The sequence below is a fragment of the Macrobrachium nipponense genome, chromosome 6, assembly GCF_015104395.2.
Source record: "Macrobrachium nipponense isolate FS-2020 chromosome 6, ASM1510439v2, whole genome shotgun sequence".
NCBI classification, from domain to species: Eukaryota; Metazoa; Arthropoda; class Malacostraca; order Decapoda; family Palaemonidae; genus Macrobrachium; species Macrobrachium nipponense.
Genome location: NC_061108.1, coordinates 36,154,405 through 36,171,208, shown reverse-complemented (window position 1 = coordinate 36,171,208; position 16,804 = coordinate 36,154,405). Strand labels below are relative to the sequence as shown.

The following is a 16,804-nucleotide window of genomic DNA, read 5'->3' as shown; positions in this document are numbered from 1 at the left end:
ATTGGATGGTGTCATTGGACCTCCAAGACGCTTATTTCCACGTCCCGATTCATCCTCAATCAAGGAAATTCCTGAGGTTCGTATTAAAAGGGCAGGTCTTCCAGTTCAGGGCTCTTTGCTTTGGTCTGAGTACGGCACCGATGGTTTTTACTTTCCTCATGCGGAATGTAGCGAAATGGCTTCACCTGGACGACTGGCTAATCAGGTCGTCTTCGGAGTCAAGGTGCCTGGAGGACCTTCAGACGACATTGCAGCTGACGAAGGCCCTGGGCCTAATAGTCAATTACGAGAAGTCCCATGTGATCCCCACGCAGTCCATCGTGTATCTGGGGATTCAGATGGATTCAGCGGCTTTTCAAGCTTTTCCATCAAAGGAACGTCAGCAGAAATGCTTAGAGAAAGTGTCAGCCTTCTTAGGGAAAGAAACATGCTCAGCGAAGGAATGGATGAGTCTGCTGGGAACCATTTCTTCGCTGGAGAAGTTTGTTTCCCTGGGGAGGTTGCACCTCAGGCCACTCCAGTTTTTTCTGGCAGAAAACTGGAAGGACAAACAGAATCTAGACTCGACTTTGGTGATCTCACAAGCGGTCAAGGATCAACTGAAGTGGTGGCAAGATCCAGTCAAACTTTCGGAAGGACTGTCCCTCAACCTTTTGAGCCCCGACCTAGTGTTGTTCTCAGATGCCTCCATGGTGGGCTGGGGAGCAACACTAGGCAAGGAGGAAGTGTCAGGCCTCTGGAGAGGGGAACAGAGGTCCTGGCACATAAACTTAAAAGAGTTGGAGGCCATTTGGTTGGCTCTTCAATTCTTCGAAGAACGATTGGTGGGCCGAGTTGTCCAGATCAACTCGGACAACACTACAGCTCTCGCTTACATAAAAAAGCAGGGGGGGGGACACTCTCGATCACTGTTCATGGTAGCAAGAGACATCCTTCTATGGGCGAAAGCTCGAAGCATAGTGATCCTAACAAGGTTCATTTTAGGAATACAAAATGTCCGAGCAGATCTTTTAAGCCGTCAACATCAGATGCTTCCCACAGAATGGACCCTCCATCTAGAGGTTTGCCAAGAACTATGGAAGTTGTGGGGACGACCGCTAGTCGACCTCTTCGCAACCTCGAAAACGAAGAGGCTTCCGATTTATTGGTCTCCAGTTCTCGACCCGGAAGCAATAGCGATAGATGCCATCCTATGGGACTGGACGGGGATGGACGTTTACGCCTTTCCCCCGTTCAAACTCTTAGGAGAGGTAATAAGGAAGTTTGCGGCGTCGCCAGGAGCGAGAATGACTCTGATCGCCCCCTTTTGGCCCTCAAGCAATTGGTTCACGGAGGTCATGTCTCTTCTGGTAGACTTCCCAAGAACCCTGCCAGAGAGAGTAGATCTTCTCAAACAGCCCCACTTCGAGGATGGAGGCCTGTGATCGACTTATCCACCTTGAATCGCTTCATCAGGAAGACAGTTCAAGATGGAGACCCTGCGCTCGGTGTTGGCAGCCGTGAGGGAAGGCGACTTCATGCTGTAGATAGACTTGAAGGACGCATACTTCCAAATCCCTGTTCATCCCACGTCCAGGAAGTTCCTTCGCTTCTCTCTGGCGGACAAGATCTTCGAGTTCAAAGTCTTGTGACAAGGGTCTTCTCTCTCGTGTCAAGTTGGGCCCATGCTTGGGATCCGTTTGCTGAGGTACCTCAACGATTGGTTGGTCTTGGCAGTTTCCAGGGAGAAGCTGCTGTAAGACAGGGATCGTCGTCTTCGGTTCTGTCTGGACCTGGGCATATTAGTCAACCAGGAAAAGTCGAACCTCGTACCCACTCAAAGGACTCTTTATGTGGGCATGGTCATCGATACGACAGTGGCAAGAGTTTTCCCGTCGGATCAGAGATTGGAAAAGTTGAGGGCTGTGGTGCGCAACTTCCTATCAAAGTCGTATCAGTCGGCTCATCAGTGGCAGCTTCTTCTGGGAGTGCTATCTTCCCTGGAGAAGCTGGTCCCTCATGGGCGTCTTCATCTTCGGTCTCTGCAATGGAGACTGGGGGAATTCTCGTCTCCGGCAGGGGACTCTCCCCTGTTTATGGTCCCACTGTCTTTGGAAGTGAGAGAAGACCTTCGTTGGTGGTTGGACGACCAGAATCTATTGAAGGGCGTCCCTCTGCGTTCTCTCCCTCCGGACTTCCTTCTGTTCTCGGACGCCTCCCTCGCAGGTTGGGGCGCTCACTTAGGTGGCCTCATCGCTTCAGGCGTTTGGGGTTTGGAGGACAAGCAGCAGCATATCAACGTCTTGGAGTTGAAGGCGGCTTTCCTGGGTCTGAAGGAGTTTCGGGGGATGGTAGAGGGTCACTCTGTCGTTCTCATGTCGGACAACACCACGGTGGTAGCCTAGATGAACAAACAGGGAGGCCTGGTTTCTCAGCAACTTCATGCCTTGACTGTCGAGCTTCACCAGTGGGCAATCAGCAATTCGGTAGAGCTCTCAGCCAGGTATATCCCAGGGAAACGGAATGTGGTCGCAGACAAACTCAGTCGCCGGGATCAGATCTTAGGCACAGAGTGGTCCCTTCATCAAGTGGTGGCAGACAAGCTTTTCCAGATTTTGGGGGAGATCCATGCTAGACCTTTTTGCAACATGCTACAACAGGAAGCTGGAGGTGTTCTGTTCAGTGGTCCCAGATCCCTTAGCATTGGCAGAGGACGCATTCCAACATCCCTGGGACAACCTGGAAGTGTATGCCTTTCCTCCATTTTGCTTGATCCGTCAGGTTCAACAGGCTGTTGGGTTCACAGGGTCTCAGAATGACTTTGGTAGCCCCTCTGTGGCCTCAGGCGGAATGGTTTCCAGATCTGCTGTCGTTGTTGTCGGAGATTCCGTGGGAGATTCCCTGTTGGCGGCATCTCCTGAGTCAGCCCCATGCAGAAAGGTTCTGTCAGTCAGTAGAATCCCTGTCTCTTCATGGTTGGAGGCTATCAGGTATCTCCTCCGAGAGAGAGGCTTTTCTTAGAAATCAGCTGGGCACATCTTGAAAAAAGTACGATGGCAGGAATAAAACAAGACAGTTAAAATTTTGACAACTTGTGAACTGGTTGCTGGTTGGCTTGTTGTTGAAAGAAGGAATTACCTGTGTCAGAAGTAACTACAGGTATGCTGTCTTCCTTCTTTATCCCCCACAGTTATTCAAGAACCCCTGAGGATATAAACAAAATTTTATTCTAAATGTAAAGGACAAATTTTTTAGATCACCTAGTAACTCAAGCAATAAACTTAATAATAGTCAGCAAGGCTTATGATTTAGATTTTGAGCCAATGAAGTAAAAGATTATTTGCTGTCGACAATATTAAATGTGACTATCGCTAACCACAACAGGCTTAACGACCTGGAAACTTCGACTTAAAGATAACATTGGCCAATAATTTAACGCAAAAGTGCCAAAACTGCTAACAACTTTATGGGGTAACGCCAAGTTACAGAAGTGATAAATTATGAGTATTGAAAAAGCAGCATCCACAGGACTTATTTGTTGGGAATCGAGTAAGGGAATAATTATCCAAGATAAATTAATTGACAGGGAATCACTTTTAGAAAACCAGCATAATTTTCGCAACGACGTACCGTATCAATACCATTCCTCTGAATTCGGTGACGATAGTGTCGTTGATGTTAAAACACATCTGGTTGGTCTCATCTTTTGCAGGATGGCGGAGAAAATCGAAGATGTATTACCCCTCCATTATAGGGTCTTGACGAACTAATATTAATTTTTATTCCAAAAGACTTGCGTCAAGTAAGAAGGTCTTCTTCCAACTGCTTATTTCCAACTGCCTTTTCTCCGCCGGCGATGGTTCCCTCAATACTTCGTAATAGTACTGCGAAAGAACAAGACCACCAGCAGATAGTTCCGAAAGAGTAGTTAGGTTGTTTACACTTGAAAAGGATTTACCATCAAAATGAAAAACAATATGCTGTGTTTACCCTCAAGTGCAAACAACCATTAATACTAATTCACAATTAACATAAATTATCACTGGGTAACATAGTTTTACCCAAAAGGGGGAAAAGGACGAATAATGTCGATAATTACCCAACTACCAATAACCTAAACAGAACACGAACACTCAATAAACAAATAATTCTAACAGCACATGTCCAGCAGTCTTAGGAAGTCAACCTCCGCAGTTTACCAAGGCAAATGGGCGATCTACTGTGATTGGTGTTGTAAACGGGGTTTTTCTCCACTCGCGACCTCTATTCAGCGAATAGCAGACTTTTTAACCTTCCTCAGAGACGAGAAACGTTTGTCCATGTCTGCTATTAGAGACTACAGGGCGGCTCTGAGCTTGGTGTTTTGCCTGAAGGGTATCGACATCTCCTCTTCCTGGGAACCTTCCCTGTTAGTTAAGGGGTTTGAGCAGTCGACTTCTCCTGGAGAGCTCAAGCCTCTAACGTGGGATGTTTCTTTGGTGCTTGAGAGCTTGACTAAGAGTCCATATGAGCCCTTGCGTCGCTCATCTGACAGGAACCTGATGCTCAAGACAGTTTTCCTTTTGGCTTTGGCATCTTCCAAAAGGGTAGGAGAGCTCCATGGTCTGAGTTATGAGGTGAAGCACACCAGGGGTTGGAAGTCAGTGTCCTTTGAATTTGTCCCGGAATTCGTGGCCAAGACCCAAAATCCCTCGGTGCATGATGACAGGTTCGCTTTGTTTTCCATTCCATCACTGACTGACTTTGTGGGTGGTGATGCTCAAGAGCTTTAGTTGTGCCCTGTTTGGGACCTGCGTTGCTATCTTAAAAGGACTTGGCACCTTAGACCACCAGGCTGCCGCAGACTTTTTGTCAGTACAGGCCGTACAAAGAAAGAGGTGTCTAAGAATACTATCTCTTTTTGAATACGGGAGTCATCAGACAGGCATACTTGACTCTTGATGATTCCATCACCACATCTGTGCAGGCTAGAGCACATGACGTTAGGGGTATTGGTCCCTCTCTGGCTTTCAAAAAGAACTTGGCTGTACATAGAGTGCTGAGCGCTGGTACTTGATTACGCCAGTCCACGTTCACCTCCTTCTATCTTAGGATGTTGCCCACAGATCTATGGACACGTTTTCCCCGGGTCCTGTGGTGGCTGCCCAACAGGTAGTGTAACTCATAGTTGCCCTTAACGGGGCACCTTTGTATCTTACCTAAGATGATTGTGTGGATGAGAGAATGAGTGAGTTGGCTGGCCTCCTTCTTTCTCTTGTACCTTTCCTTCTTCCTTCGGGCAGTTTAAGGAATTGACATGTCATTTGCTGGACTGGTCTGATACAGGTGAGTGAGGTAGTCATACTGGTAGTGTTGTCGGGCAGTATACATCTTACCCACTATTTAGTAGCATGGGCTCCGCTCCTTGGAAAGGAGGAGTCGGGAGTACTACAAACCCTAGTGCCTTGGTTTGTTATGGGACAGTCAGAGTTTCTCTTTGGTTCCCTATACAATGGTTATCCCATAGTATATCATTGTACATCTCTCAGGTTCTGGGTGGTTAGATATTAGTATATCTAGCTTTTCAATGGGCTTCAGTCCCTCTCCAAGAACTATTTCTTTTGAGAGCTGAACTGGCGGGTAGGCCCCCAGCCGGTCTAGGATGTCTTAAACCTCCCTCCAAGTATGAGTTTATCCTGCTGTTAAGACCGAGGGTTTGTTCGTGTATGAACAAATGATAAATCTTCTAAGACAATTTGTATTTTTCATAGCTACAAACCTGAGGTCTTAACGTTATACTGCCCACCTCTAGCCGCCCCTCTTTTTGTTAAGTCATCCTGAGTTGGGAAAGACTAGCGTAGATGATCGGCATTTGACCACTCTTCACCCGATCTACGCATACGTTGCCAGATATCACAAGATTCCTTGCTTTCATCTGCTTTTTGACCGGATCCAGCTAGGCGCTAGAAATTATCTTATTTTTAAGACCGAGGGTTTGTAGCTATGAAAAATACAAATTGTCTTAGAAAATTTGTTATTTCTTCTGTTATCGTAAATTTTGATAATTATTGTCAGAAATTGTGAGCAATGGCATCTGTAGTGATTCCATGAGTTGCAGGAGGGATGGTTCTAACCTTACCACCCTACAAAGAGAGCAGAAACATGAAAGAGGTTACACGTTCGAGTTTTCCTCTCTGAGATTTGCTGGCTTTTACGTTTGTTTATCTTTGTTTCGTCCTGAATTTCATCATGCCAAAGAGGAAAAGACAAGCAAAACATCTTGCTAACATACAGTAGAAGAAATTTTGCTCTAATATGAGTTCAGAATATCATAATATCTGCGACATTAGCGTAGTTAGTGAAGAGATAGTGGGCGGGGCTTGGGGAGAGGTGTGTAGTAAGGAATTGCCCGTCTTGCCTGACGCACACATTGCGTAGTGCCCCAGGCTATGGTCTTTGAGCAAAGGGATCTTCATTTATGATAAATAACATAGTTTTGGTTTATTAATACCCAAAAAGGAATATGAAATTCATAATCATGATTTATTAACATTGTCTATGCAAAAAGAGAGTTCACGTTCGAGTTTCACTTCTGACATTCTCTTGCTTTTATGTTTGTTTATCTTTGTTTCGGCAAGAATTTCATCATGCCAAAGAGGAAAAGACAAGGAAAACATCTTGTTAACCTACAGAAGAAGAAAATTCACTCTAATAAGCCGAGTTAGTGAAGGAGAGAGAGAGAGTTGCATAGGAAGGAGTGCCCGTCCTCCCTGATGCAGTGGCCCAGGCTGCGATATATGAGCAAAGGGATCTTCATTTATGACTAAATTATGATAAATATCATAGTTTTAGTTTATTAATACCCAAAAAAGAAATATAAATTCATAATAATCATTATTTATTATCATTGTCTTTGTAAAAATACAAAAGAAAACTTTGAACGCCCATATCTCAAAACTATGTACAGGCGGTCCCTGGGTTACGACGGGTCCGGCTTACGACGTTCCGAGGTTACGACGCTTTTTCTTAAATATTCATTGAAAAATCCGCCCTGGGTTACAACGCTTGTTCCGAGGTTACGACGCTGACGCTTCCGACGCTCCGAGTTTACGACGCTTTTAAAAAACGCATACTATGATAAGAATCCTTTATAGTTTAGCACAGTTTCTCTCTCTCTCTCTCTCTCTCTCTCTCTCTCTCTCTCTCTCTCTCTCTCTCTCTCTCTCTCTCTCTCTTTGTATTTTCCGACGAAAATAATCACTAATTAGTGTATTTTGATGTTTATTTTCATGACTAAATACATTTCATAAAATATAAAATCAATCAGACTGCGATCATGAAGCCAACAAATACGTATGTAATTAATTTTTAGAAATTCTTCTCTTTTTAATATTACGTTTCGTAATGTTTCATTATAGCTGTCAGTAAACTCGGTATCTCCATAAAAATAATAATTCTCTCTCTCTCTCTCTCTCTCTCTCTCTCTCTCTCTCTCTCTCTCTCTCTCTCTCTCTCTCTCTCTCTCTCTCTCTCTACTACAAAGATGTATGTTTTTTTGTATGATAAATAAATGATTTACTATTTTCAAATATTAATATTAATTTATACAGCAATAATATCAATTCATTAAAGAAAATACCATAGTGAATTAGTAAGATTTTAGCTTATATTTAAAAAATTATGGAAGAATGAAGGAAATCCCAGTCTTCTCTGTAACCTTTTCCTCGAGATCCAGGTACTAAAACTGTCAGATATATCAAGTTCTGTGACAGCCAGGAGGGGGAAGAGCTGCGGTGTTGCAAAGGGGGGAGGTAAATGACGTGGTCCTGAAATTTTCCCCCCCCCCCCCCCCCCCCCCCCCCTCTCTCCGCTCTCTCTCATCCTCTCTCTCTCTCTCCTCTCTCTCTCGCTCTCCTCTTCTCTCTCTCTCTCTCTCTCTCTCTCATTTACTGAGACTCGAGATTTTTTATGTACTTGTACTATTTGTTTTTAATACTTTCAAATAGTAATAATAATAATAATAACTGTAATTACAAAATTCATATGTGATAGTATTTTAAAGAAATACAATACGTACTAATCTATCCATGTCACTTTTAATTAAGGTTAACTCTCTCTCTCTCTCTCTCTCTCTCTCTCTCTCTCTCTCTCTCTCTCTCTCTCTCTCTCTACTTTGCACAAGATAATAATGTGTCATAGTGGTAACTCCCTCCCTCTCTTTCGCTGGAAGCGTTATAAGTATTTTTTGAGAGAACAGAGAAAGATAAACACTCTATCTCTCTCTCTCTCTTTTACCGAGATGAAAGAATTTTTATGGTACTAGTATGTAAAATGTTTATTGATAATTTCAGTTATTTAATAATAATAATAATAATAATAATAATAATAATAATAATAATAATAATAATAAAACTTTAATTACAAAATTCATAATGGTCGTATTTTTAAAGAGATGACAAAAATGACCTTTCCATTTCACTTGTAAGGATAATTCCTCTTTCTTACTGAGATGAGAGAATTTTTATGGTAGATGCATGTGTTTATTATATTTTCAAATAATAATAATAATAATAATAATAGAAGTAGTAATAATACGATAACTAATTTCAAAAGAAAATTCTTCCCTTTGTCTTTTCTGTATTAATTTCCCTAACTCAACTCAAGTGTCACTCGGAGCTTAATGCCATACAATGGTCAACGAATTTAATGGTTTTATGTAATTCTCTCTCTCTCTCTCTCTCTCTCTCTCTCTCTCTCTCTCTCTCTCTCTCTCTCTCTCTCTCTCTCACTGAGATGAGATCATTTTCATGGACATGTATGTAATAAGTTAATCATTAATATTTTCCAATAATAATACTTATTAACTGTAAGTACAAAATTCATATTTGAGTATTTTAAATACAATAATCATTCCATTTCTCTCTTTTAAATACTGTAAGGACAACTCTCTCTCTCTCTCTCTCTCTCTCTCTCTCTCTCTCTCCTCTCTCTCTCTCTCTCTCTCTCTATCTCTCTCTCCACAAGATACTTGTCATACATTTGGTGTTTCTATTTCTTCCTTTTATCTCTCTCACTCTCAGCAAAAGAATTGATAGACAGACAAACATAATTGCACAGTCCTCTCTTTCTCTCTTCTCTGGAGAAATATATGTATTTATGGGAGGGGGAAAAAGTTGCCTACAGACATTCATTTCAATCTATTGAAACCGTAAGGGGAGTTATCTCCTCTCTTTTCCTCTCTATCTCTCTCTCTCTCTCTCTCTCTCTCTCTCTTCTCTCTCTATCTCTCTCTTCTCTCTCTCGTATTTTAATGAAAAATATACAGTAATTTGTGAATACACAGTGTTGCACATGAAAAAAGTAAATTAGTGATAATTTTAGAGATACGGCCCTAAGAAAAATTGCAAATTAGTAGTGAAATTTTCCCTGTGGACATGTTTTCAAGAACGTCGTTCCGGCTTACGATGCGTCTTAAGAACGGAACCCCCGTCGTAACTCCGGGGGACCGCCTGTATACTTATCGACCTTCAAATTCTATCTTCTCCCTTAGTTTTAAAGCTATAGCATTGAAATTTGGTATATATCTTAGAAAGACATTATAGAACAATCAAGTGAAGCCCTTTTTTCCATTGTTTTTTTTTTCTAAAAATTTTTTTCCAGATTTATAGGGTTTATTTTTTTACCATAAAAAAATTCATATCCAGTAAAAAAATGACTTTTAGAAAAAAAACTCTTCATTTGATTGGAGGTCTACATGAGGTCTATATATGGTAGTGATCCCAGGTCTTATTATTAAATATCAAAGGAGGAGATAGAATTTGAAAAATCGTTATTTTCGGGATAAATCGCCCTGGCGTCACAAAACCGAAGGTCAGAGGCGAAAATCATATGCTGTTTGGAGATGTCCCAAGTCACATTAAGTGGTATGAATGTCAAAGTCCTGTCCTTAAAAAATGGCATTAGCTGGCCGGCCCCCTTAACTGAGTCCACCAATAACCAGGGACTGCCCGTACTTTTATTCTGTTTGTTAAAATATAGTAATTCACTTGGTGACTTTACTTTTGAAATTCATCTGGAATGACACTGATAAATTCTTTTAATTTTGTAATGCTAGGCCATTGTAGTAAAGAAACTGAATTTGCAACATTTAATTTGTCTTTTCAGTAATGTTAAATGTAATGCTTTCAGGCAGAAAAAATTGATACTGCATTAGCTCAGTTTTTGAATGAACAGCCACAACGACCATCAGATGACAGTACTTTTCCTGATTTGTCTTTGCCAACTCCGGTAAGTAATTCTGTATCTTTTAAAACATCAGTAGTTGTAGTATATTGGTACAGTCATGAAAATGGGATTGTTTTTCCCAATTTAGCCATTTTAGAATTTTCACATAATGATTTTTCCCTCACTAAAGCTCCATATTGCCAAACATCAAAGATGCAATTGTTTCAGAGATTTACCATGCATCCTAAAGGCCAAAGGTTTTGTTTTTCATAGGCCTTTTCTAACCTCATAGGAAGGATATCTTTGTTAGAATTGGAACTCCAGCATGTGATTTCCAAATGAAGTGTGTACGTATATGTATTCTGCTTAGTTGAAATATTAATAAAAAATGAATTATTGTTAAAGAAAATTATAAATTTGTTCATGAATCTTACCTGCCAGATATATATATCGCTGTATTCTCCGAAGTCCGACAGAATTTCAAAACTCCCGGCACACGCAGTGGTCGGCCAGGTGGTAGTACCCATTCCCGCCGCTGGGAGGCGGGCGTAAGGAACCATTCCCATTTTCTGTCAGATATTTTCTGTCGCCGGTGCAGACAACAAGTGTTTTCTGCACCTCCGTCATTGGATTTTGGAACTCTTTTGGTCACTTGAGTATCTCGATTGATTTTTGGTTATTTGATTTGGATCGGTGGTTAGGCATACGCTAATTGTGGATTGTTTTTATTGAGGCTTATGAATCATAGGTACGTAAACTAGAACGTGATAGTGTAAGGAGGTCTTCCTCCAGGCGTGTAACACAAGTTACCCGTCCAGTAGAATTTTATCCCTCCAAAGTCCTGTGATGCCTTTGGGCCCTACAATAGTGTCTTTGGAGGGTAATACCCTATCTGTGATTCTTAAATCTTTGCGTAGCCTGGAATCATGTTTGCATTGGAAAGTTTTAGTAGTGTAGTGAAGTATAGTGATAATGCCATGAGTGTTCATTCTATCGCGTAAGCGTATAATTTCTCATTGACAAAACACTACCGCGTGATGGCTCTCCCTACCTCGGCGAGGCAGAATGTAGTAGGGAGGTAGCTGTCCAAGTGTCTAAAATACTCTACGTTTGTTCATAAAACTTACCAGTCAGATATATGTATATATATATATCTGCCGGGTAAAGGTGAACAAGCGTTGTTGTATCATAGTAATATTATTTTTGCCCTTACGTCATATTACTATCAAGCGGTTGTATGGTTCAAGTTACATACTCATACCAGAGTTTAACTTCCATACGGAGGACAACCGAGAGTACGATTATTCTTATTACATTTAATCGGTTCTCCCTGCAACTATTCAGGGGTTGCCGGTTTCCCTATTTTTAAACATTTAAGGTATTGTTATGACAATACCAAGTTAGCCTTTTATATTTAGCAAATTCAGTTTTGCTTAAATATACCAGTTTGATTGGATTTTTTGTTTCTGCTGCTATAAATGATAGTAACCCTATTCATTCGTAGAATGGTGTAGGTGGCAACTCAGGCAGGCAGTGCGAGAACGACGAACGTTCTCTGAGTCTGCTGTCACTAATGCGTAATGCCAGTGCTCGGTTCCATCTGATTGTCTGCCATGCGCGGTAGGTTACGTCTCTCTCTCTCCTGCGGGATTGACGGACTAACCGTATTTCTACCCTACAATCACGGCCTTAGCCCTCGGGTTGAGGGAATTCTAGCATACATGACTGAACATCTTCACTTTGCGAGAATTTTTTCATAAAAAAAAAATAATAAATAAAATAAATAAATAAATAAATAAATAAATGAAAATAAATAAATAATATATATATGTGTATGTAGTATGTGTGTATAATATATATGTATGTGTATATGTAATGTATATATATATATATATATATATATATATTAATATTATAAATATATTATATATATATTATAAACTAATATATTATATATATATATATATAATATAATTATAATATAATATATATATATATATATATGTATGTATAGATATATATGTGTATTAGTATGTATATATATATATATATGTATATATATATATATATAATTAATATATATATATATAAAAATTATTATTATAATATAATATATAATATATATATATATATAATTATAATTATATATGTATAGATATGGTATGTGTAAATGTATATGTGTGTGTATGTATATTATATATTAGACCTTTTTTGGTTCTGTTTACCGCATGGTAACAGAATTCTGTCCGAGTCTACAGCGGCATAGCACAACCATGATTTTCCCTTGAAACAAGAATGATGTGCAAGAGATGCCGTCAATTAGCTCGCCGAGACGTCCCTTGCTCGATTATGAGGGGGACTCCTTCCGCTGCCAAATACGGCAGCGCCGAGCGTGACGCTTGGCAGGATGCTCGGCTGGACGCTTGGCTGGACGCACAACGTAATGCTTCTTCAGACATTCGCCGAAGAATCAGAGAATAGTAATGGATCTCAGGAAGGAGACTTTTGGAGGAAGAAACAAATGAACAATCTTCTACAGTGTCTTCAGATTACTCCTGTTTAAGTGAAACGCAGCCTTATTAGGGAAGGAAACATGCTCGGTGAGGGAATGAATGAATTGCAGGGGACCATTTCCTCGCTGGAGAAGTTTGTTTTCCCTGAATAGACTGAAATTCACACCTCTCCAGTTTTTCCTGCAGAAAAACTGGAATAGCATAGATGATCTAGAAATGATTTCTGAACATCTCTCATAGTCAAGATTCGTCTATAGGTGATGTCATGGCTCATAATCTCATAGAATTCGAATCTTTGAAAGATTACTTTTGTCTTCAGAGACGTCCTCCCCGCGCAGGAGTTGGAACTCTCGGAGGGTCTCGCTCCCTCTGAGGAGAACGAAAAGACGCTATTATGTCGCACAGGCGGGCCGTCGTCTTTGGTTCCTCGGAGGGGGAGGCGCTTCTCGTCCGTTAGCTCTCACTGCTTTGCGGTCGTCTCCGTGGGCAATTGGGAAGACTTTCCGGCAGTAAAAGAGAGCTAAGATGTATGATGTATTGGTCTCAAGGGAGGGGGTACCGCTTCATCGTCCTCTCTCTCTTTTCTGCTGTGTTGCGATTTCACCAGGAGAGGACGTCTTCCGATGAGTATGCTTTTGAGCGCTTCGGTCGCTCCAAAGATATATCCTTGGCGGTCCATGTGAGAAGGAAAGGAGGGCTTCCCTCGCCCCCACGTCTTCTCAAAGGATCAGCCTTTTGCCTGAGAAGGAATGTTCTCCATCGAAAAGGATGATTGTGTCTTTTTGCAACAACAACTTGTTTCGTTGATTGCAGTGAGAAAGGCAAAGCCACATCGCGAGAGGAAGGATGATAGGCTGCCAATCAAGAGTCCAGGCAGTCCCTTCTCCTTCTCCTCGTTCCGACTCTTTTGGCCAAGTTGGCCTTGCTCTCTAGAACTTTTCCATGCAAGCGTCTCCAGAGGTTGTCTAGAGAGCACGGTTACCATCTTCCCAAACGTGTGTCAGTTGAGAAGAAGAAGAAGGTCTTGGTTCGATGGCTTCGGATCCTTTTTTTGAAGATAGTTCAGCCTGCGGCCCCCTCAGCCTCCTCCTTCGCAATTGTTATCTTCGAAGGACGACTGGCTCATTCATGCCTCCACTCAAACGCGGTGTCTGAAGGATTTTCAAACAACTTAATCGTTGGTGAAGTCCCTGGGACTACTGGTGAATTTCGAAAAAGTCACATCTGATCCCAACCCAACCAAATCCATCGTGTATCTGGGGATTCAGATGGATTCAGTGGCTTTTCGAGCTTTTCCGCCTCCCAGGGACGTCAGCAGCAAGGCTTAGGCAAAGTGTTAGCCTTCCTAAGGAAAGATTCGTGCTCGGTGAGGGAATGGATGAGTCTAACTGGGGACCATTTCCTCGCTGGAGAAGTTTGTTTCCTTGGGGAGACTGCACCTCAGACCGTTACAATTTTTTCTCAAGTACAATTGGAAAGAAAACAAGAATCTACACATGATCTTGGAAATTTCAGGAGAGGTAAACATCACTTGAAATGTTGGCTAGATCCAGTGTAGGTGTCGGAGGGCGTGTCTCTCAAGCTTCAGAGCCCCGACCTAGTGTTGTTCTCCGACGCGTCCACCACGGGATGGGGAGCATCATTAGGGGGAAAGGAAGTGGCAGGCACCTGGAGAGGGGAACAGGTGTCCTGGCACATAAACCTAAAGGAACAAATGCAGCCATCTTTTTAGCTCTCCAGTTTTTCCAAGAAAAAGTCTCTCATCGAATAGTCCAAGTCAACTCAGACAACACCACAGCTCTGGCATACTTGAAGAAGTAGGGAGGAACACAGTCTCAGTCCCTTTTTGCTCTGGCAAAGGAGATCTTGCTGTGGGCAAGGGCACTGGACGTCATGATCCTTACGAAGTTTGATTTGTAGCATGAGTAGAGAACGTCTGGGCAGATCTCCTCAGCAGACGAGGTCAACTTCTGCCAACCGAGTAGACTCTGCATCAGGAGGTATGCCAAGAGCTGTGGGGGTTATGGGGACGTCCGCTCGTGGATATCTTTGCGACGTCCAGAACGAAGAGGCTTCCACTGTACTGCTCCCCAGTACTCGACCCAGCTGCAGTGACGATAGACACACTTCTCTGGGACTGGACGGGGATGGACCTGTACGCCTTTCCCCGTTCAAGATCTTAGGGGAAGTCATGAGAAAGTTTGCGGTGTCGGAAGGGACGAGAATGACTTTGTTCGCCCCGTTCTGGCCTGCGAGAGAGTGGTTCACAGAGGTCATGGCCTTTGTAGTAGACTTCCCGAGGACGCTTCCAGTAAGGACAGATCTACTCAGACAGCCCCACTTCGAGAGGTACCACAGAAGCCTCTTCGCTCTGAGTCTGTCTGCATTCAGACTATCCAAAAGTTGGCCAGAGCGAGAGGCTTTTATACGTCAATGGCGAAAGCTATCGCCAGTGCAAGAAGAGCGTTTTCCAACGCAGTGTACCAATCGAAGTGGACAGTCTTCAGGAGTTGGTGCAAGAAGAACGGCATTTCCTCCACCATGACCTCTGTGAGCCAGATTGCTGACTTCCTTTTCTGAGAAGGGATCTAAAACTTGCAGTCTCTACAATCAAGGGTTATAAGAGTGTGCTTTTAGTTGTCTTTAGGCACAGAGGCCTGGACTTGGCGGACAACAGAGACCTCACGACTCTTGAGATCTTTCGAAACGATGAAGGTTCAACAACCCAAGTTGCCGTCTTGGAACTTGGATGTAGTTCTGAAGTTCCTCATGTCCAGTCCATTCGAACCTATGCATGAAGTGCGAGCTTTTGTGAATTCTTCTTGGTTCCATAACAATATGTCATAAAGGACATATGAGCTGTCACTTACGGGAGATGCAATTCTGTGTTGACCTCCCATTACACGAAGGATGTCAATTTAACGTACAAGAGATCCTTTTCTCTTGGTTATTAGTGTCTGCGGATACGTTGCTGGGATAGGGAGCCGACACTGATCCTTAACTAGTGAGCTAATTTTTAGTTTAACTTAGTGATTTTTATTGGGGTTTTTGAAAGGAGTTTGGGGATAACTTTTCAAATTAAGCGCTAACCCTCGTGTTAGGATCAGGTGATCGGGATCGGTGTTGTGGTCCTTAATTATGCTAATAGGCATAGGTATATGGTCATATGAGTGGATTAGCACCCATTGACAAATGCCAGTGAGGCTCTGCCGAGTAAGTGGATAAGACCCCATCGGCAGACCCACAAGAACTCTTACCCATAGGTCACATCCTCGCTGAGGCTCTTGAGACGAAGCAGACTCCTAAGCAATAGCCAGGAAGTCAACCCTCCGTCTGAAAAGATAGGAACCAAGGTTTATAAGAGGTCCTTCTGATAACTTGTGGTGTTCGGTCAGGAAGCCAAGGTTACCAATGTTAAAGAATGCTTTGGCTTTTTTTCTTGAGGGGCACCATCAAGGAAGTGCATTCATCCTGTCAAGACAGTGATATGAAAGTGTTGAAGGTGAATGCGCATGGACTGAGGGCTATTTCTACGTCGGTAGCCTTCCAAAAGAACATGGCACTCAATGACATCTTGAATGCCACATTTTGGCGTAGTAATTCAGTGTTTGCCTCTCACTACCTTCGGGAGGTGAGGATTACATACGAGAACTGCTACTCTTTGGGCCCATATGTCGCAGCAGACACTATATTGGGGACAGAGAGTAGCACTCTTCCTATCATTTAGAAAATAATATGTTAGTTTGGACTTTTTAATTTTATTTATTTTTATTTTTTGTTTTTATGATGTTTATGTAGGTGTTTAGTTTTTTGTGGTCTTGGGTAGGCCGCCTTAGGCGGACTTCCCTCCATTAGCCTTGGTTATACGAAGTTTAACCAGATAGGCTAGGTCAGGTGGTAATGTTTTTGCTTTGCCCTCATAGTAGGGTAAAATGTTTTTGTCACAGTGTGGTCACTCCCCCGTTGACAAATCATCTGGAGCGCACTAGCTACATAGGTCACGTCCTTGCTGGCACCTCCAGTGAAGCATTAACAGCATTCGGTGTCTAAACAACACCTATATGATCTGTCACATTGTGGTCACGCTCCCCATGACAGTTCATGAGAGC

The 16,804-nt window shown here is 42.4% G+C and overlaps 1 protein-coding gene across 4 annotated transcripts in view; it reads left to right on the top strand.

The window, feature by feature from the left end:
- LOC135216186 (DNA topoisomerase 3-alpha-like) overlaps positions 1–16,804 on the top strand; it is a 308,863-nt gene that overhangs the window by 199,935 nt on the left and 92,124 nt on the right. For all 4 annotated transcript variants that reach the window (XM_064251319.1, XM_064251321.1, XM_064251320.1 and 1 more), the window contains exon 13: positions 10,147–10,245. In XM_064251319.1, the coding sequence (XP_064107389.1) occupies positions 10,147–10,245 (99 nt within the window). The remainder of the gene's footprint in view (positions 1–10,146; positions 10,246–16,804) is intronic.